Consider the following 23,616-nt stretch of genomic DNA (forward strand, 5'->3'; position numbering starts at 1 on the left):
GCTGATGAAGAACAGAAAGATAAGAAGGCAAAAGGACTGGCCTTAAAGGTAAAAGAATCCTCAAGTGATGAAGAGGATAGCAGCAATGAAAGTTCTGAACAAGAAGAATTAAATCTGATGGTGAAGAAATTTAGGAAGTTCATGAGAAGGAAGAACAACAACAAGAGATTCTCCAGTCAGAAGAAATCCTTCAAGAAGAATGAAAACTCATCTCCAAAGTTCAAATGTTTTGAATGTGGAAAAGCTGGACACATGAAAGCTGACTGTCCTAACCTGAAAAAGAATGAGGAGACGAAACAGAAGTTCAGATCAAAGAAAAAGAAAGCATACATAGCATGGGAAGAGAATGCCTCAACAACTTCAAGTGATAGTGATGAGGATCAAGAAGCAAATCTCTGTCTCATGACCAAACATAATTCAGATTATGAGGTATATGATTCTGACTCATCTATTGACTCGTATGATGAATTGCAAAATGCATTTGCTGAACTGTATGCTGAAGCAGAGAAATTAGAAAAATTAAACAATGTTTACAAAAAGAAGATGACACACATGAGAGATAAAATTTCTGATTTAGAGAATGATAACAGGAAACTACTCTCAGATATCTCTGAACTAAAGTCACCATGTGAGAACTGTAAAACATTGTATGCTGCATTAAAAGCAAATGAGAAAGAAAAACAGAATGTTAATGTTATGAAATCCATTAATTCCCACTCATGTAACTATTGTATGAAATCTGGTCATAACTACTACAGATGCATGATAAGGAAATTTGGTATTCCTAGTGGAAAATATAAATGGATTAAGAAATTAGATTATGTACTCACTGATTCTACAGGACCCAAGATCAATTGGGTACCAAAATCCATTTGAATAACTTGTATTGTAGATGTGCTTGAGAGCAAAGCAATCAATGTGGTACTTAGACAGCGGCTGCTCAAGACACATGACAGGAGATAAAAGCAAATTTATCTCATTACAGGAAAAAGAAGGAGGATCTGTAACATATGGAGATAACAACAAAGGCAGAATACTAGGCTCAGGCAGTGTTGGTAACAATTCCAATACTCTCATTGAAAATGTTCTGTATGTAGAAGGTCTTAAATATAACCTGCTTAGTATTAGCCAGCTTTGTGACAAAAATTACAATATCTCTTTTAATAATGAATGCTGTATGGTTTGTGATAAGAAAACTAATGAAGTCCTGCTTATAGGAAAAAGAGTCAATAACATATACATCTTAGACTTAGAGCATTCATCATCCAATACTTGTCTCACATCACATGATAATGTAACATGGTTATGGCATAGACGCATTGCACATATAAATGCAGATCAGTTAAATAGACTTGCATCTAAAGATCTTGTTAGTGGTCTTCCAAAGATCAAGTTCTCTAAACAAGGACTTTGTGATGCATGTCAAAAGGGAAAACAGACTAGAGCTTCTTTTAAATCAAAGAAAGTTATGTCAACCTCTAGACCGCTGGAACTTTTGCACATGGATCTCTTTGGACCATCAAGAACTAAAAGTCTAGGTGGAAACACTTATGCTTTAGTTCTCATTGATGACTACTCCAGATTCACATGGGTTGCATTTATATCCCATAAAGACAATGCCTTTAAAGCCTTTAGAATCATTTCAAAAAGAATTCAGAATGAAAAGGATTTGAAAATTAAATCTTTGCGGAGTGATCATGGTGGTGAATTTCAAAACGAAACTTTTCAAATTTTTTGTGAAGAAAATGGTATTAATCACAATTTTTCTGTCCCTAGGACTCCTCAACAAAATGGAGTTGTAGAGAGGAAAAATAGATCTCTAATAGAGCTAGCAAGAGCCATGTTAAATGAAAATGGTTTACCAAAATATTTTTGGGCTGATGCAGTAAGTACTGCATGCTATGTTCTAAATAGAATACTGATTAGACCAATTTTAAAGAAAACACCATATGAGCTTTACAGAGGAAGAAAGCCTGACATTTCTCATTTTAAAGTGTTTGGCTGTAAGTGTTTTGTTCTGAATAATGGAAAAGACACTCTTGGAAAATTTGATGCTAAGGCTGATGAAGGAGTTTTTATTGGATATTCTGCAATTAGCAAAGCATATAGAGTCTTTAACAAAAGAACCTTATCTGTTGAAGAATCTATTCATGTTACTTTTGATGAAACTAACATCCTTGAAAAAGGAAAATCTCTTAATGATGAAGATGAGATAGGTGACAGTATTACACAAGAAGAGGAAAAACTGGAACAACAGCAGAAAACACCATCTGAAGACACATCACTACCCAAAGAATGGAAGAAACCAAAAGATCTATCTCTGGACAACATTCTTGGAGATATAAATAAGGGAGTTTCTACTAGACACTCTTTTAATCTTCTAAGTGTTGATATGGCATTTGTTTCTCAAATTGAACCATTGTGTGTGGAACATGCATTAAAAGATGAATTCTGGATAATGGCCATGCATGATGAACTGAATCAATTCAAAAGAAATGATGTTTGGATTTTAGTTCCTTTCAATAAGAATATGAATGTCATTGGTACAAAATGGGTTTTCAGAAACAAACTAAATGAGGAAGGTGTTATAGTTAAAAATAAAGCTAGATTAGTAGCCAAAGGATATAATCAACAAGAAGGTATAGACTTTGGTGAAACATATGCTCCAGTTGCTAGATTAGAAGCTGTTAGGCTTTTACTTGCATTTGCTTGTGTGTTTGATTTCAAACTGTATCAAATGGATGTGAAAAGTGCATTTTTAAATGGTTTTATTGATGAAGAAGTGTATGTTGCTCAACCACCTGGTTTTGTTGACTGCAAATTACCTAAGCATGTTTACAAGCTCAAGAAAGCCTTGTATGGACTGAAACAAGCTCCAAGGAAATGGTATGAAAGGCTGAGTAAGTTTCTACTAACTCATGACTTTCAAAGAGGTAATGTTGATAAAACTCTTTTCATAAAGAGAAAATCAAAAGATATTCTGCTGATTCAGATTTATGTTGATGATATAATATTTGGATCTACTAACCAATCTCTTTGTGAAGAATTTGTTTCCAATATGCAGAAAGAGTTTGATATGTCTATGTTGGGAGAATTAAGCTTCTTCCTAGGACTACAAGTCAAACAAATGAAAAATGGAATTTTTCTACATCAGACTAAATATAGCAAAGAACTATTAAAGAAATTTGATATGGAGAATTGTAAGATATCAAATATTCCAATGTCTACTAACTGTTATCTAGATAGTGATATTGCAGGAAAAGATGTTGAAGAATCAATGTATAGAGGGATCATTGGATCTCTTCTGTATCTCACAGCTAGCAGACCTGACATCATGTACAGCGTATGTGTATGTGCAAGATTCCAATCAAAACCAAAGGAATCACATCTGAAGGCTGTAAAGAAAATACTGAAGTATTTGAAAGGCACAATCAATGTTGGATTGTGGTATCCTAAAGGTAATTCTCCATCTTTAACTGGTTACTCTGACTCAGATTTTGCTGGTTGTAAATTGGATAGGAAAAGTACAAGTGGAACATGCCACACATTTGGAGAATGTCTCATATCGTGGCAGAGCAAGAAACAAGCTTGTGTAGCACTCTCAACTGCTGAAGCTGAGTATATAGCTGCTGGAAGCTGCTGTGCTCAGTCAATTTGGTTTAAACATCAACTTCAAGACTTTGGTTTGAAGATTGATCACATACCACTGAAGTGTGACAACACAAGTGCAATTAACATTTCAAGGAATCCTATTCTACACTCAAGAACTAAGCACATTGAAATTAGACATCACTTTATCAGAGATCATGTAGAGAAAGGAGACTGTGATATCAATTTCATAATGTCAAAAGATCAACTTGCTGACATCTTTACAAAGCCTCTACCAAAGGAAAGATTTTTCAAGCTAAGAACCAATCTTGGTATTATTAGTGAGTTCAATCTATCCTAAATCTCATAATTAAAGTATGATTGTATGAATATGCATGAAATTGCTATGCACTTATTGTTTTAAACTTAATGTATGTGCATTCATAATAGGAAATCACGTAAAACACAGTCTGCCCTGTATCTGCACACATTTCTCTGTGATAATCGATTACCTATCGGGTTAATCGATTACCATTTGTAGAAATGAAGAAATTGCTGAAAACTCAACAGCAGTAATCGATTACCAATTTCTGTAATCGACTACCTCTGCTACGTTGATGCAGTTTCTGATGCTTGCTCACTGTGATAATCGATTACCTATCGGGTTAATCGATTACCACTCACTCACTCACTTGCATATATACCCTGTTTTAGTTGCGAGATAATCGAGTAAGTGCTCCGACTACCTCTCTCCTTTTTACTTCAACCTAAAACATACGAAACCCCTGGTTCCCTTCTCTCTCAAAATCCCTTCAAAACCTAACCCTAAACCCCACAAATGGAAAGTCTTGGCAAAGGAAAGCGCGTAAAGCACATTGCCAACAGAGATTACTCTCGTCCTACTACGGAAGGTCAAGGTTCATCTAAAAGGAAGCGAAAAGAGTCCTCTCTTTCAGAACCTGAAGAAGAATACACTCATCCGTGGTTCACAAGGAAGTCTCAAGAGAAAATTTTCAATGAGTCTTTTGCTTGCAAAGACATTGTGGCTCCAAAGGTATTGTACTCGTCTTGGCTTATAGAGCAAGGTTTTACATTTCCTACTCTGTTATCTAGTCAAGGAGTTAGCAAATTTGTTGGGTTAAGTGGATTATACTACCCTGATCTTGTTCGGGTCTTTTACGCAAATTTGGAAAGAGATGAAAATGGTACTCTGGTTTCAGAAGTAAAAGGAATAAAAGTTACTCTATCAGTTGATGTATTTTTGAAGATTGGTGGATTAACTAGAAATGGGATCAAACCTACTTTCAAGGAATTGAATACGAAAAATTTCTCAACAGGAAAAGATACATTTTTCATGAGTTTGCTGAAAGATGTTTCAGCCTGGGAGGCTGATAAGGAATATAAAAGAAGAGAAAAGAGGAAGATTACATATAATGCAGGAGGTCTACGTGCTGAAGATAGACTCCTACATTATGTAATTGTTTGGATTTTGGTAGCAAGGGGGAGCAATCACGCTCAAATTAGTGAAGAAGATATGACACTGCTCGCAGCATTTAAGAATAATATTCAAGTTGATTGGGTATATGTGGTAGAAGATATTATGCTAAAGACAAGGAGGTTAATGGACTGCAAGTGTCCATATGCTGTGTTCATAAGCAAGGTATTGGCGTTCTATAAAGTTCCCTTGACTGGTGAAGCAAGAGAGGTCACCAGAGATGTTCATGATATCAAGGATAGAGCTCTGAAAATGATGAAGCTAGTGAAAACAGATGCAGGTTGGATAGCAAAGGAAGATGTTCCTACTGCTGAGACTACAGAGCCGTCTCAACCTGAAGTTCAGATTGAAGAAGAGGAAGCTGCTGAAGAGCCCAAGCCTCTTTCTTCTTTTGAGTTATCTGTTCTGGCAAAGTTAGATGACATCCGGGAGACTCAGAGAAGAGATTATCAAGAGCTGAAGGCTTGTTTTGAATCTATTTCAGAACGTCTGGATGCAATGAACATACCCTACCCTGAAGACCTTTAGTTGTGCATTACATTTTAGGCACTGCATTTTAATTTGTTCTGCATAAATACTTTGATTTATATTTCAGACTTAATGTTTGTAATAGTTTTAGTATTTGTATGTTTCTGAACATCTTAATGCTCATATGATGAAATTCTTATTAAGTGCTTATTGTTTTTGTTGCATAAGTATCATGTTATTTCTCTGTTTACTCTATTTTTTTTTGGTTTGGTTAAGCCAAACAGGGGGAGAAATTCATGAGAAACTGTTGAAATGATTGTTTATGTTTGTATGATTTACATAAATATATTAAAAGAAAGAAATGGAAATAGAACTGCATAATGCTTTGTATGGAAGTTTTTGTTTTAGACGTATGCAGGTTCAAATTCAAGTTCAAATCTCAAACAAACAAGTTAAACAAAACAACATGATGATCGTGAAAGTCAACATGAAGAGTTTGGCTCATCAAAACCAAAAAGGGGGAGATTGTTGAAGATTGAAGAATCTACATCTGGAAGATGTTCTCTGGAAGTTTTTGTTTTGATGTTTTGTTCATGTTGTTCTTTATTTTTAAGCCTATGTCAAAAGGATAATGTATTGATTGTTTAAAAGATTAGGCTTGTATGTGTTTGTTTGTGGTGAGTTAAAATTTAGTAATTAACGTGTAGGCAAAAATACCATAATACTCACTTTCTTATTTCATTCATTGTTGAGAACATGAAGTAATATATTACTGAGTGTTTGAAACTTTAAATGAAAACTTGAAAACATCAGAAATTTTCTGAGTTATGGAATAGATTACCTGACTCATGCTGAAAAACTAATTGAATCTGGAATAATCGATTACCATATGTGGTAATAGATTTCCAAACTGATTCTGATGATTTCAAGAGGAAAAAGAATCGTGTTAATCGATTATCTCTTACAGTAATCGATTACCTCTGATCCTATGTGAGTTTTGTGTTATTTTGTGACTCGTATTAATCGATTACTTTATTTGGTAATAGATTAAAACAGTTTCTGAAACAATTAATTCAGTTATTCTGATTCGTGGTAATAGATTACCTAAACAGGTAATAGATTATCTCTGTTACGAAATTAACTGAAATAACTGTTTCCTTGCACACAATAATTGTTTTTAAGATTAAAACAGAAGCTTTAAAAGTTATTATTACACACAGAAAAAAAGAGACTTTTCAGAATACACGTGACTGCAAAAGAGAAAAAGATTTTCTGAAGAAAGAAAGAAAGTATCAACTGCTGAAAATCAACTTTTGAGAAAAATTGTGCAAGATCAATTCAAGAAGATGAAGTTCTTATAGAAAATTCGTTTCAAACTGGTTTAAGTCGTTGAAGATCATATCTACACAAACAGGTGTACTCTTTTCTGATCTTTAGTTTTTATTTGAATGGTTTTTAATTCTTGAGATTTGAGAATCTCTGGAAGAGTTGTGTAAAGAGAAATCTTGAGATAGGTTTTTCTCAAGTAGGATATTGTGGGATCAATATTCTTGGGTTATATGTTTCTTGTGGTTTCAAGAAATGGTTTGTTAGTCTTGCGGGTGACAAGATTTGTTTGTTAAATTCATTGATTGGATATTGCTTGTGCAGGGTGCATGTAAAGAATATCAATAGTGGATTTGACTGGATTTAGAGGTGTATCTAAATCTGAAACTGGATGTAGGCCTTTGTATGGCTGAACCAGTATATATCTTGGTGCATGATTTTCTTAACCCTTACACTCTTTACATTCTGTATAAGTTTCTTGATTAATGTTGTATGAAGAAAAACATTATCTGCAAAAACTGAACTTAAATAAATTCTTGGTAATTGATAAAAACAATCTTTACGAATTTTGTATTAATTGTGTTAATCAAATCTTTTTGGATAAGCTGTGCATATATAACTCTGAATTACCTTTTGTGTTTAAAGGTTTGATTAAAATCAAGATTTGTTTAGTAAAGATTTTGAAAGAAGAAAAAGCAGCCATAAATAACACAAAATCTATTCAACCCCCCCTTCTAGATTCTGACCATAGGGACCAACAAGCTCGGCATCACAGCACAAGATGAGGTCGGGCACGCGCTATGCGACGTTTGCTCGGCATTTAAGCAGATCATAACTGATCTCGAGGGATCTCGCTTCAAACGAGATCCACTATCTAATCTTATCATATCTTATCTCAGGCCCAAGGCCCAAAGCAACCTTAATTCACACTAAGGTACGTGCATTATTTATACGAGATTCATACTCCCACAAACACTAACTTTAGCATCGGAGTCTCTTTTGCAGGTACCACCCCCATCTTGGAGCATCAAGTGTACCAGCGAAGGAGGCTCACCGATCTTACCTGGCGGATCAGCTCTACAGCAGATTTCCGGTAAGAACACATACTATACCAAATGGATGTTTAAAATGTTTTATTTTTTTTAACTATTGTGGAAATGTCAATAATTAAATGAAAATTAAATAAGTTTAAATAGCAATTACGACTTAAAAGCTTTTCTTCAAATAATTGTGTAAATATTTATCTTAAATTTCTTTTTATTTTCATTTATAAATTATTCTAATTAGTAAAATATAACTATATAAAAAAATTTGAAACACTAAGTATATAAAAAATTGTACTTTGTATTAAAAATAATGTTCAAAATAAAAAATTTAAAATGTTTTCAAAATTATGAAAAATAAATCAATATATTCATAAAAAAATTTTGAAAAGAAATATTTATAAAAAAATTATACTTAGTATAAAATGTAATGTTAAAAAAAATATTCAAAATTATTTTGATTAAGTTTGAACTTAGTGCATGAGCTAGCTTATGCATTTAATGTAATTGCATATTAGGAACAATCTTAACATTTTATTAGCCTTATACAAAACAATAAATTAGAGCCCTGCAATAAAAGTATTAAAATATAAAAATATGTTTTATAAAAGAACAGACACATAATTTTATTAAAACTATCAATATACTTGTGATTTCGCACGACATTTTCATTTTCACACATGTAATTATAATTTATATATACTTGAATTTAAATTTAAATATGTTTTAAACACAATTGTCTAAACGGTGCATCAATCAATAATTCTTGTACATCAATGTGTTTCTTATACTATTTTTTTTAACTAATAATTACAGGTGGAACATACAGTAATACATATTGTTTTTATATTAGCTAAAAGGTTGTACCCCAATATATAGGACTACTCTAAATTTGAAATAAACTAGCCTTCTAAACATGTCCCACTATTTAGAGAGTCCCATCAAAACTAAAAGTCGAAGCCTAAATTTTGTCTCCCTCGAGTTCAAAGCACTTGAAAATAATGTTTAGCTCAAACAAGAAAAACAACGTAACAAAAGGAGTAAGAATATATGTGAAAGATGTATTAATGCATACAAAGAATATATTTAGCATCTAACACAAACATGTTTTGCAGATATTGTAAATAATTAAGATATAAAAATTATATGCAAGATATGATATATAAATAAAATTTGTAAATTATTTATTATATGAACAAAGTGACAAAAATCTTTAACTCGAATAATTAGACACTTGTATTTTTTAACTAAAAACTTGGATTTAATTTCTGTCTTAAACAATCGTGACTAAATAATAATTTACTTTTATAAGGACCAACTAAGTATAAAAGAGTTATACCTCCTTACAAAAATACATAAATAAATAAATAAATGAACAATTTGACTTAATGGTAAGTTATTTTAACTTACTTTAAGAAATCTAGAAGTTTCAACCACCACAATTTTTCTATATTATTTAGAGACAAATGACTTTAAATTATACTACCTTTGATATTAATTTTTATAAATTACTTAGGATTAAACTTTTTTAACCTTTCATTTATTATTAACTATACTTCTTATACATACACTTATCACTAACATTAAATATAACAATTACTTAAAGTAAAATACATATTTTAAATAAAACTTAAATTTATGATAAAGTTAATTAAAAGTAATATGTTGATGACTTATCACATATTACTTATAATTAAAACGGAAAGATAATATATATTAAGAACTAAAATTACAATATTTTTTTAGACGGCAGGGACCAAACTAAGTGATAGAAAACATAGTTGAAGATTAATTTTTCACTTCTCCGTATTTTAGAGAAACTACTACGACGTCTTACAAAGTCAGGACTAAAACGATACTTTTACTCTATTATTGTGTCTCGAGATAGCTGCAAAAGCGTATGAATGCAGCGGTTCAAATGCAAGAAATCTTGATTTTATATTAACCATTATGATATCAAAAATTACTTTGCGGTAAAAAGAAAAGATAATCAGAATAAAGAGAACGCATTATTAACTCAGAGAGTGCACCACAGTCAAAGGTCAGTAATTATTAAGTCAGTGTGAAACAATATATTGTATGTTTGGATTCCGATTTAAAACCGTATTAAAAACAAGCATTCTAATGCAAAAACTAAAAATAAAGTACTTGTAAATGTAATTTTTTTTTTCAACTTCTGAGTTCAACTCAACATGTTCCTAATCTTTGCATAGATGAATATCAGGTAAAGAACTACGGATGGGAAATGCATCAAGAGAAACAACCGTCAGCACCATCTTGACAAGAATACATAATGGCACCTATAAGATCCGAAAATGACATCTGCCAGCAACAGAAAAAAAAAATATTAGCATTAAACTCAACTACTTTGCATATTGGATAACAATCTAATTTTAATATGTCATTAGTTGTCTCGGGAAGCTTTAAAAAAATTATTATTTGTACAAATAAACTAATCCTGTAGGTAAAAGACAGAATAGTTCATCTAAATGATCTGTTGACTATGATCATAACTCAGTTGGAACATTTATTCTCAACAACATTTAGCCGTTTAACGTAATTGTACACAACCAACAACTTAAACTGAGACCAAACAATTTTTCATAAATTAACATTTCCCCTCTGGTGTAATCATCAATGATATTTAGTAAAATAGTGTTATAGCCAATATAAAGTGGTTTCATGATTGAGGACAAGCTCACCAGCATCCAGCAGTACAAAAGCTGAATATCAGCCCACATACCGTCAGGAATATTCATTTGTAACCAAAAAATAAAAATGATAGGAATAAAGAATATTAGGTATGCCTCAAAGTGAAACAGCTCAAGATGACTGTGTTAGAGAAACAGGTAGGATGGTTCAAGGCAAAAAAGAAGTCAAGAAAAAAGAAAGATATATCTAGAAGAATTGGAAAGAAATAATAACCTATTAACATTAAAAAGTTTAATACTTCAAAGTTCTCCAATTACTCTGAATAGCCAGTGATAATTAAGCTGGTTTTGAAAATATGCCAACGTTTTAATAAGCATAAATAAGATTTCTGAGTAGAATAAATGGTCTATTAAAGAATTGGGCTTGGCATAGGCAGAAAAAAGTAAAAGGAAGGAACAACAGTAGTTTATGTTCAGTTATGTTTAACTCCTTTCTAAAATAAACGGGCATAATATTTACTAACAGCACACTAGACAACAAAAAACAAAATGATAGAGACAGCTAGGCATACCCCAGTAATCCTCTGCCTTGCCAAGTTCTAGGCGTAATAGTTAAGTTGATAACTGTGCCTTGCCTCGTGATAACAACTGGTACTGCACAACCCAGATTTGACTGAGCCTCAGAAGAAAGCCTTTGGAGCAAATTATCACCTGCTTCCACATTGCCAAATTTCAATATTTGATCTCCAAGTTGTAAACCATCCTCTACTGCTGGTGATGCATCTGCTATCTCGTCTACCATTGCAAAGGGTCTACTAACCAACACATCCATATCCATTGAGTTGGGGGAATGTCTCACAAGGACATCTTGTAATGGTGTTGCTGCAACAGTGTCTATAGTTGATGAGGTCTGAGTATCTGAAACAATCATCATTATCTTAGCTGAAAGTTAAACACTTAATAGTACAATGTAATAAAATATCACCAATCATTCTTATACAGAGTAATCTGAATCAAACTAAAGAACATGAAAGGTAAAAAGGCTAACAAAAAAGTTAATACTTACTACTTAAGAAAACAACTTGGAAAAAACTGAAAATTAGTCACTTTAAAAACAAAACACATTGACAAACAATCATCTTTTCTTACAATTATTCTTGCGCTGTGTGGCACGCAATCAGATTTTAGAATCTTGAGGAGCAGTGGCTTTGACATGCCCCTTTGGAACAATATTTGCCATCTAGACACCGACCTTTGATTGAAAGAAAGATTTTAAGATTCTTTAGAAGTGGGCAGGTTTTGCAGGGTTGATGTGCTTATAGTTTGAGGATAATGCTAGAACTTCTCATCAGAGATTTCTTTCTCACAACTCATTCTATGTAGCATGAATTCAAACACATGAACACAAGGATATGACAAAATCAAGAAATATAGGACACCTGGACATGCCATATATATAATATGAATAGCATGACAAAAATATATTATATATTGATATGATATGACGATAACTTACTAAGTCTTAAAATCAAATTACTAAAACGCATCATAGTCCACAACAAAAATCTAACAAAAACCATCATAATTAAAAGTCACAAATAAAGAAATACTACGAGAAATCATCATTGTTGGTCATCATCATTGAAAACACAACTTCAAAAATGTAGTCCATCAAGAGACAAATTAGCAACTTATTTCATCATCATCAAGAGAACCAACTTCATGGCCTGCAATGTCCCACATTTTAGTTTCCTCTTGTTTGTACTGAGGGGAATTTCTAGAAAGACGGCGGAGATTGCTATGAACAAATACTAGATTTTGTGCTCTTTGAGGTGTCATCTTATTACTTTTCAAAGAATGTATGAAATAATAGATCTTTTCATTGTGTGTTTGCACGTTTGCGTTTCTGGTTTTCATTTTGTGTCCACGAGTCAATGGTTTTTGTTCTACGTTAGCACATTTGCATTTCTAGTTTTTGTTCTGCTGATTCTGTTTCAGGTTTTCGTACAGCAACTGTGCATCTCTGGTCTCTGGTTTTCGTTCTCTTACATGAAGGTTAAGTAAGGAGAGAAAAGAGAACATTTCTCTTCCTTCTTTCTTTTTTTTCACAAGATTATTTTTTAAAAATTAAAATCCCAAATCTAATTAGTGTTGGTCGTGTCCGTGTCGGAGGTTGGATTTTCTCCACATTGGAGTGTCTGATGATTGGACCATGTCTCACAGTGTCCGGTCAGAAAGGTTGGCTTTTGATTCCTTTCTAATTCCCTTCTTCCAAATAAATAGTACAAAGATATTTTCAATTATTTATGATAGAATAAATTTAATTCCTAATTTGTAGGAAGTCTATAGATCAGAACAATCCACCCACGAAATTCATGGTTCGCCAGAAGATGGATGCAAGAATCGAAGCATTGGAGCAGGAACTTCATGAATCAGAAGGAAGAACACAAGTTTCACTGCAACAAATGGAAGATCGATTGTTACAAAGAATTTGTGAGATGTTGGGTAATCGCGAAGGTAACCCTAATTCAGAGGCAAATGGGACAAACAATAGTACTAATGCTAATGTCGGAGAAAACACGCATAGGGAGTTGAACCACGAAGGCAGCAAGAGTTCCAATTCAATGAGTGTAGAGATTACCGAGAAATTTAGGAAGATGGAATTACCCCTTTTCGAAGGAGAAGATGCACCAAGCTGTATAGGTCGAATTGAGAGATATTTTCGCTTGAGAAATATCAATGAACATGAAAAAATAGAAATTGTTCTGGTGGCAATGGAAGGAGAAGCACTTTCTTGGTTACAATGGTGGAAATCTTGCACCGAGAATATTACGTGGGAAGAATTTAAAGAAGCAATCTTGAAAAGATTTCAACCGACAATGGTGGAAAATTCATTTGAAATTCTGCTAGGGTTGAAGCAAGAAGGTTCTGTGAGGGAATATAAGAGGCAATTTGAGGTATTGGCAGGCCCATTAAAGATCATCCAGCCACAATACTTAAGTGGGATTTTTGCTAATGGTCTCAAGGAGATTCGAGCAGAAGTAAGGATTCATAAGCCTTCCTCATTGAAGGAGATGATGGACATTGTTTTACTGATTGATGAAAGGAATGGGATCAGCAATAAGAAAGGTGAGTATTTCCAACACAAAACCCAATTCCAAAATCGTAGTGGGGGAAACCAGCAACAAACCAACCAACGGATGGTCACGGTAATTTTGGATCAAATGTGTTTGGTGGAAATAGTAGGCTCCGATCTAATGATGGAGGAAATAAGGAGGGAATACAAAACCGAGCAATTGTAGATGAAAGGAGTAAAATTCCTAGTGGTTCAAGGCGACTGCCTGATGAGGAGTATCATGAGAAGAGGAGGAAAGGTCTTTCCTTTACATGTAATGAGAAATATTCTCCCACACATCTACGCAAAAACAAAATGTTTAAGATCATGATCGTGGAGGATGGTGAAATAGGGGAAGAAGGTGACGGGGAGAAGGAAGAGATTGTCTGGGAGGGTCAATTTAAAAGTTTGACCCAGTGTAGCATGGTTAGATTGACATCAAAAAAAATCATTTATGATGTGGGGAGAAATCTTGGAAAACAAAGTGTTGCTGCTTGTCAATAGTGGGGCAACACATAACTTCATATCTGCTAAGTTAGTAGAAAATTTAAGGCTACCAGTAGAACCTACGATACCTTACTATGTGAAGGATGGAGGAGGACAAAGGATTAAAACCAGTGGAGTTTGTAAGGGCCTACAAATGAAGATGCAGAACATGTTATTCAAGGCAGATTTTTATGTGTTCGCTTTAGATGGGGAGGACATAGTTTTGGGAATGGAATGGCTGGAAGATATGGGTGAGATGAGAACAAATTTCAAAGACCTAACTTTAAGAATTAAGAAAGATGGAATCAAATATACATTGAAGGGTGATCATACCCTTTGCAAAGGTGAAGTATCAGCAAAAAACATTATCAGGGAGTTACAAGAAAGGGATGAAGGTTTTATAATGGAGTGTTTACTTCTACAACCAGAAAAGGTAGGAGACAATGAGATTCCAACAACTATAAAAGAAGTTTTGGAAGAATTTGAGGCAGTATTCCAAGCTGAACAGGGGTTACCACCAACGAGGAGACAAGACCATGCAATAGTATTGAAGGAAGGTGCAGTTATTCCCAATATCAGAGCTTACCGATATCCTCATTCTCAAAAAAATGAAATTGAGAAGTTAGTAGATGACATGTTAAAAACAAGAATCATAAGGCCTAGCGTAAGCCCCTATTCTAGCCCTATTATATTGGTTAAAAAGGATGGAAGCTAGCGTTTGTGTGGATTATAGAGCATTGAACAAGATCACAATTCCTAATAAGTTCCTGATTCCACTAATAGATGAATTGTTAGATGAGTTGGCAGGTGCAATAATTTTTTCCAAGTTAGATCTTAAATCAAGCTATCATCAGATTAGAATGAGAAAGGAAGATATACCCAAAACAGCTTTTCGAACACATGAGGGTCATTACGAGTATTTAGTCATGCCTTTTGGTTAGACCAGTGCACCTTCAACCTTTCAAGCCTTAATGAATGAAGTACTAAAACCATATTTGAGGAAATTTGTTTTGGTATTCTTTGACGATATACTAATATACAACAAGGATGAGGAAAGTCTTGTGAAGTAGTTGGGGAAGGTTTTTCAATTGTTACAACAACATAAATTAGTGGTTTATAAAAAGAAATGTGGTTAATTCCTAATTTGTAGGAAGTCTAATTATATGCAATAAATAAATTGATTGATATTCCTAAAATACATAATATATAATAGGAAATAGTAACAGTAATTGATTTCCTCCTTAACATGTCTGCTCCGTGTTTGCGCCATGCCAGTGTTGGACCTATTTTCGACACAAGGATGCTATTGCATGAAGGTGCATCCATGCTTCATAGCTCATATTAGATAGAGAATGGTTGCTTGGCTTCTCTATGGGTTTCAGTTGAGCTGATCTCAAAGTCTTGTTGCTGATGGGAGAAGCAGAAACGGGAGGTAGGGAGCTATTATGGATTTGCTAAGGAATTGATGAGCCTTTCCATTACACAGCATCCATTCTTTTATTGTTATATTTAGTTTACTAGGATTTATCAATATTTTTAATATTGGACTGGTCGGTGGACCAATCAAAGCACTGGTTCAATGTTTAATAGTTAAACCATGATCAAACCAGGGTTGAACCAATATTAATAAAAAAATAGTAAAAAGATAAATTAATACATATAAATAATAATAAAGAAATATAATATCATAACTGTGTACTTTTAAAAACTGAAAATAAACTACCATTATAAAATAACCTCTTTCACCTTATAAAACTGTAATTGCTAGGTTATCAATCAATGCTATAAATCTCTTCCATAAAATCACCACATGCACTCATTCAATAACAATCTTTAGTTTTCACAGCAGCAAGTTGGACGTCTACAAAAGCATTGAAAGTCTTCAAAAATGATAGTTTGCAACAAAACCATACTCAACTCAAATTGCTCTACCATTTCTTTTTTCAATACATTATTCTTCCGAAAAGAAAAACTACCAATGCAAAGCAAAACCTATTTTCAGACAGATAAATGACACGACCAGCAGATCACATTTGGAGGTAAATTTTACTTATGTTGATCAGGTTCAACAAAAAAATATACTTTTGCAGGTTTAGATTTTAGAATAACTTCAACATGGAATACAAGTGTCACAACTTATGAACAGATGAAGAAATGGCTCGCACAACTACTTTGACTATGTCCCAAAAGCTAATGACAAAGAAATACACTATGAGCTTGTTTGGATACAATAATAGAAGAACTTTTGAGAGCTTCTCTACTGAAAATAAAGAACTTTTTCCAATATAGAAGTTCTCTTTTAAACTTGTATCCAAATAGGCTCTATGAAAATTTATCAATGCCCATGGTCCAAAAAAAAAAACTATCACATTGGCATTGGGAGCAGAGCAAGGAGCAGGATGGGAAGAGGGAGGACCCAACATCCCACTTGATAGAGTACAACGACGCTCTAAAGATTTTAATCCCAACCTTTAATTTACTCACATTTAGTGACTAAGCATTAAGCAAGTAGGTGTGGGACACCAAAAGACATATATATTCAAAAGGAACAAACCATACATGATTGAAACAAAATATTAGAAGCAGAAGTATCATTTTATCATAATCTAAAAAGAATAAAGGCGCTGCTAGTAATACCCATAAATCATAACATCAAAAAATAAACCTAGAAATACAATTGACATAATCATAATTCTGTGGTAAAAGTACATCATAAACTATACACCTTGAAATATAAAAAATAAGGTAGTGTTTGTTTCAAGACATCAAGAAAGATTACTGAGAAAGTCATGTTTGAAATATCACATCCTCATGTTGGTACAAGTGTTGAAAAAGGTTCTCCCAAATTGTTGAATTTCATCAATATCAACACCTCCGAAGCCCCAATTGTCTTGTTTCTTATTCCTATAGAAAAGGTGGCTATATTGCATTCCCATAAGTTATTTTTTACAAAAACTTCCTACCCCCACTTCACTCTTCCACATTTCCTCATTCACTTTAACTAAATAATTAAATTCTATACCCTGAAACAAAAACCATACATTACTTTCGGCAAATGACTCTTTGGCGGTACCTGAATTTGTGAAGGGCGATGACCTGTTTCCAAGTCTCGCCGAATGCAGAATTTGTATATTTTGGTTTATTTTCTCAGTTATCACCTGGTGGTCATTACGCAGCTCTGCAAAAATATGAAATAACAAAACGCCACACGTTGACGCAAATGAACATTATAACGAAGAAATCGAAATCACGTAGAAGTAGTTGGTTGCGCGAATTGGCGAACCTGCAAGACGACGTCGTTCGGCTCGAACGACAGGGATGTCGACATCGGAACGAGGAAAGCCCTAGAAAAATGGATAAAAGTTTTGGGATGCAACCAGGTTAGATAATATCTATTAATTGTAGAGTTGTTAGGGAAATAATCTTATTAAAAATAATAAAATTATAATCTTATAAATTATCCATAAATTTTATAAAATAACCCCAAGAAAGATTTAGAAAAAAATAGAATTGAAATTAGTGGTGTGAGTAAAGTGAGAGAAAGGAAAAACCTCGGCGTCGACTAGGTTGCCGGAAAGGCCAGGGGCGGCGGGGTGAGAGAGGCGAGTGATGATGGCGTTCATCTCAGCCTCCAAGGCGCTACGCTTATCCATCAAAGACATGGTTTCTGCCTTCACGTTCGTCGCAACCATTTTCCACACCAACGCTTCTTCTTTCTTCGCTTCACACTCCAATGCCTATGTCCATCTTCGCTTCCTCTTTATTAGGTTTTCAAACAAAAAGTAATTATAAAAGGAATAATATAATTATTAAATTAATTTTAAAAAATTATTGATATTTTTTATGTTAATTAAAAAATAAAATAAAAAAGAGGGAGATGGAAAAAAAGAAAAATTCTTACTTTTTTTTAGAATTATTTTTTTAAAAATAATAGATAAAAAATAGTAAAGACAAAAAAATGATAATAGGAAGAAAGAAAATAGAAAACACAGGAAAAAGATAAAACGCACTACATTTTCACATATTGTTTGAAGGGAGAAATAAGAATAAAGGAATTAATACTACATTGGCGATTCTTTTGGGGGTAATTGTAAGAAAAAGTTACAATTGTTACTATTATGAGCATTTATATGAAGGCATCTATCCAATTTGCTCAATTCATTAAGTTATAAGAAATTTCTTAGTATTATAGTTTAGTCCTTGATTACTTGATTAAAAGTTAGCATTTTTCTTTTTTATTTATTTTTTATTTTTTAAATTGACAATAGATATATACATTTTTGTTTTATGATTTTGCCCTTTTTTTCCTCTTCTCTTGTTTTCTTTCTCATAGTACCTTAAAATTGAAAATTCTTTCGATGTTTATTGTCTCCTTTCTTGTTGCACAGTTGATTTTACCTATTATTTTTGTATTTTTCGACAAGTTCTTAACGTCTTAATTCTCTTTTGTTGATTATAGTAGAAATGTTATAATCATTTGCTTTAATTTGATTGTGTATCAGTGTTTTGAGGGGTTTTTGTGATTTGAGATCAATGTCAGTTTACGTTTATTTTATGAGCTACTTAAAAATTGATACATGCATAAGTGTTTGAATAGTTTGCTTTAGGGATTGAGTATTGGTGTGTTTCGTGTTTTTCTGGTGCATTATCGTCATCTTTGTGTTTTCTAGCTTTTGTATTTGAAATTGTAACACTTTATGTGCTACATTTATGCATGTTACGTTTTGTTTGATGTTTTAAGTTGTTATGTTGTGTTGTAAATTGTTTAGAGGAGGGGTGTAAGCAAGTCGGGTTGGGTTGGGCCGGGTTTGGATAACTTCGTTATCCGACCCAATTAAAATTTAATGGGTTAGGTTGGGCTGAATTTGTATAACTTTTTTAAAAAATCCAAGGCAGATGATAAACACACCTCCACTCTCGTATAGACACACCTCCTTTTTAAAAAAATATATATATAATGTCTAAATTATCCTTAAAAAAAATGAAACTCCTAAATTTACACCTCCTTCTCCGCACCCCCCCCTTCTTCCTTCTTCTTAAAGCCTTTTTCCGTTCAATGTCATTAAATAACTTTAAAGATAGTAAGGGGTTCTCCAGCGCCGCCTCGTCCCGGGATGCCCGCTCCGCCACTGCCTCGCCCCGGCATGCCACCACCACCTGGAGGTGGTGTTCCGGTGTATGGTCCTCCTCGACCTAGGATGCCTCGTCCAAGCCCAGCCCAGCCTTGCCGGCCCCGTCTGCGGCGTCGGTGGCCCCGCTCCCGGCATGGTGCAGCCTCAGATCTCGCGCCCATAGAGCCACTTTAGTGAAATCTTTTCTTGTTACTTTAGCAATATTGTTTCTCATTCTGTCCCTCTTCATACTTGCAGCTTCAACATCGTCCTCCAATGAGGCCAAAGCAAAGAGTAATAATATTAGCCGCCAATTCAAAGAAGCCCCCGAATTCTACAACTCCCCGAAGTGCGCCTGGATGAGCGAGAGTTTGATATGTTCGGAGGAGGCAGTACAGGTGGCAATGACTCTGGACACGACATACATCCGAGGATCGATGGCGGCGATCCTTTCGGTCCTCCAACACTCGTCATGCCCGCAAAACATATTCTTCCACTTCGTGTGAGCAGAAAGAGACTTTAGCAAGAAGGAAGAAGGGGGGTGTGGGGGTGCGGGGAAGGAGGGTGCGGGGAAGGGGGTATGGAGAAGGAGGTGTAAATTTAGGAGTTTCATTTTTTTAAGGGTAATTTAGACATTTTATATATATTTTTTTAAAAAGGAGGTGTGTCTATACGAGAGTGGAGGTGTGTTTATCATCTGCCAAAATCCAATCCAACTCAACCCAATCTCGAACGGGTTAGGTTGGATTAGGTTAATCAGGTCAACATAATTATATTTATTTATTTATTATAAAATTTTAAATATTTCAAAATAGATGTAATACATTGTTGTAAATTCAATGTTACCAACCTATAAAGTAAACAATGATACAAATTAAATTCTAAAATAATTTATTAATTTGTTACATTATTATCAACTCAAAAAATCAACATTAATTAATACAAAATAAAATTAAAATAAATATATTATATTATTATAATATTATCAACCTAAAACACAAAACATGTTACTAAGTAAGAGTGACCGTAGGTATTATCTGAGCAAATGATCATTCAAACACTATTATTATTATTATTATTATATATAATCGGGTTGGGTCGGGTTAGTAACAGGTTGAAAACACAAAATCTGTTACCCGACCTGTATAGTACCCAGTTTGATCAAGTTGAGTTGGGTTTAACCTAAACACTAAAAAAATTCAATACAAATTCATTAGATTAGTTTGGGTCAGTTCGGGTTCACGGATTACCTGTACCTGCTTACACCCCTAATTTAGAGTTGTTTGAGTTGAGGTCAAAGTTGACCAGAAACGAAAAAAGTTATATAAGGTTTAAAGAATGTATGAACTTCATAAGTTCATTTCTTTTTATTTCTAGAAATAAGTTTTAGAGAAAGGGGCTCTAAAGCTAGAAAAGTACAATTTTCAATCTAATTCTACCTAAAGTTTCATTTTCTCCCCTTAAAGCATAGATTGTGTTGTAAGAGCTTGGAATCTTAGAGAGAAGTTGACCCCTAAGTATCATGTTGTTCTTCCATCTCCTTGTAACCCTTCTTGTGTGGAAGCTTTAGAGGTAAGGGAAGCTTGTAAATTTACACTTTTATGTTGTAGTATGTTGAATCTTGAGTCGATTTAGTAGCAATTTGAGTTGATTTTGGTGGTGATTTTGTGTTGGTATGAGTTGGAGTTTCTTAATGAGTTGAGTCAAAACTTAAATATCCATGATCCTTATTGATCTTTGTATGGTTGTGGTAATTGTAGTAGTTCTTATGTTGTATGAGTTGTTCATAGTGGATCGAATGGATTGCATGTAAGTGAGGATTGTTTTTGGTGGTTGGATTTGTCGAAAGAAAATGAGTTCCATGGATGAACTTCGTGTTCTCACCCAACAAAAATAAATGCTCGCTTAATGTGCATGCATAGTTGATGTTTATCTGCCTAAATCCATGTTCTCGCATAACAGTGTAAGTGTTGTCCAGAGAGAAAATGAACCTATGGGTGACTCTTATAAGTGTTCGCCAAACGAGCTAAATCTTAGTCGACAAGAAGAGCCATGAGGGTCCTACTCACTTAGGGAGCTATGGCCGCCTAGTAAGAAGAACCACAAAGGGCTCAACTTGCTCAACGAGCTATGGCTGCTCGACGTGATGACCATAATAGGTTAAGTTTGCCTAGCGAGGGGAGCCATAACAAGCTTCTCTCATTGAGAGAAAACAACCTACCTAATGAGAAGCTCTAGAGTGGTTTGAGCACTCGATAAGGCTTTGCTTCCTTGGCGAGACTAACCTTTTTTTGTTGATGTGTTCTTTGAGTTGATTTTTGAAGAGATGTTGATGTTTTGAGTTGTTTACATGTTTTAAGTTGAAGTATATTATGTTGTGAAGGTGTTATATGTTGTTGATTCTTTATTCCTTATGATGATGATGAAGTATGAATATATACATGTGTGAGTGTATATATATATATATATAATGTTAAGTTGAGATATTTTGTGTTGTATGAGAGAAAAGTTGCTTGTGTTGCTAATGCATGATGCATGTTTTCTATATTGTGAGTTGATCTTAGAATTAAAAGAGAGTAATTTGTTATTTGTGGTGAAAAATCATAGTGAGAAATTATGTTTTGGTTCTTTCAGAATCCAAAGATGAAAATCTTTCTAAGAGAGTTGACTTCTGAAGTGGAGAGTTGTTTTAAAAGTTGTTTCCTTTAGGTTCTTGGTTGAAACAGTATGGCAAAAAGGTTGAACCATATTGTTTTGTGAAATGTCTAATAAGTAAGGCATAAGGTTGAGGCCCAAAATCACTAACCGAATGTTGGAAGGCTATGTATTATTTGGAAGATATTTTATGAGTTAATTCCATATAAGCTTAGTTGAAGCCTACTAATGTTGTGGTAAACTCATATCCAACTTATTCTATTCTTGATAACAATATTAGACTTTTCTAGTTTAAATAGTAATTTGAGAAATCGAAAATGTTGTTGACTTGGCTTGAATTGTCAAACATTTTTTCTAACATGGTCCTAATCAGGGCCAGACATTGTGTTGACTTGACCTAGAATGAAGGGTAAAACATTGAGGTTCAGTAGGTTAAACCACTTAAAATGCTCAACCCTGTGTTGTTAGACATCTCTTAAGTTGAAATGCATGGTGACATATAAAGATACTAATTTATGTTATCTCTATGGGAAAATTTTGTTTTATGTTTTCATGTCCTAATACACATATACATATAATATATATATATATATATATATATATATATATATATATATGTTGCATGAATATCCAAGAATTGTTTGTATCTTAACCTTATGTTAGTTAATATTTATGTTTTCTAATGTGTTGTAGATGAATTATATCAAGTGTAATGATCTACCAGATTGTTATACTTTAATGTTATCATAGCCAATCAATTTTTTTGGGTACTTTGTAGGAGTGATCCTATTATATTTCTATTGTGTAGTTAAATATGTTGTTGTCTTGTGATTGTTGTTGTTCAATGTTATCTCATAGGTTTTATTGATCTCTATATAGGATGGTAGGTAGACCTCCTACATATCCCTCATCCTCCATTTTATGTTAATTAAATGACAAGAGCTATGAAGATGATGAATGTTGTGATGCATCAATAAAATGTTGATTTGGCTCAAATGGAGGCCAATAGTGTTGCAATTGAGACAATTAAACTAATATTTCCTCAAAGGTATAAGGGACTTGTTGAGTTTAGAAAAAAGAATCCCTTTCAATTCAGAGGAGAGACTGACCCAAAGGTAACTGACCAAAAGGTAACTGACCGATGGATTAGTGAGATTGAGAAGATCTTCATAGTGATGGAATGTTTAGAAGACAAAAAGTTAACCTATGAAGTATATATGTCGGTGGGTGATGCTAAATAATAGTGGAGAGGAACTAAACAAATGATGGAAGTTAAGGAAGAAGTTATGAGCTAGGAAAACTTCAAGAAAGTGTTCCTTTAGAAGTATTTTCCTGATAATTCAAAGTTTTCAAAGGAGGCTAAGTTCCTAAAATTACATCAAGGGAACATGATGGTCTAACAACATATTGGTAGGTTTAAGCACTTGGCTCATTTCTATCCTAAGCTTTTATAATTTGTGGATGTTATAAATGCAATATCACTATATTTCCTCTTTTGTTGGCTCTATGTGTGCAAAATGATACAAGGAGTTTAAACCAGCATAGTGTCCTAAAAAGAAAAGTCAGCCACAAAGAGAATTATCAATGTAGAAAGCAAAACATTGAGAATCAATGCTCTCTACTTCAATCCTCTTTCAAAACTAAGATTAATGAAGCTCTAAAGCATATGAACAAAAGT

General features: G+C 33.6%; 1 protein-coding gene and 1 pseudogene across 1 annotated transcript; both read right to left on the minus strand.

Moving 5' to 3' along the window:
- Positions 1-23,616, minus strand: part of LOC145954838 (uncharacterized) — a 198,651-nt pseudogene that overhangs the window by 122,434 nt on the left and 52,601 nt on the right.
- Positions 9,942-17,928, minus strand: LOC109814980 (26S proteasome regulatory subunit). Its single transcript, XM_020379535.3, has 5 exons — positions 17,724-17,928; positions 17,456-17,516; positions 17,246-17,350; positions 11,144-11,489; positions 9,942-10,242 (listed from the first exon to the last, which is right to left on the minus strand). The coding sequence occupies exons 1-5, from the start codon at positions 17,862-17,864 to the stop codon at positions 10,221-10,223; spliced, it is 675 nt and encodes a 224-aa protein (XP_020235124.2). The 5' UTR covers positions 17,865-17,928; the 3' UTR covers positions 9,942-10,220.

This window comes from Cajanus cajan, chromosome 2 (assembly GCF_000230855.2).
Source record: "Cajanus cajan strain Asha chromosome 2, NIPB_CcT2T_4, whole genome shotgun sequence".
Classification (NCBI taxonomy): Eukaryota; Viridiplantae; Streptophyta; class Magnoliopsida; order Fabales; family Fabaceae; genus Cajanus; species Cajanus cajan.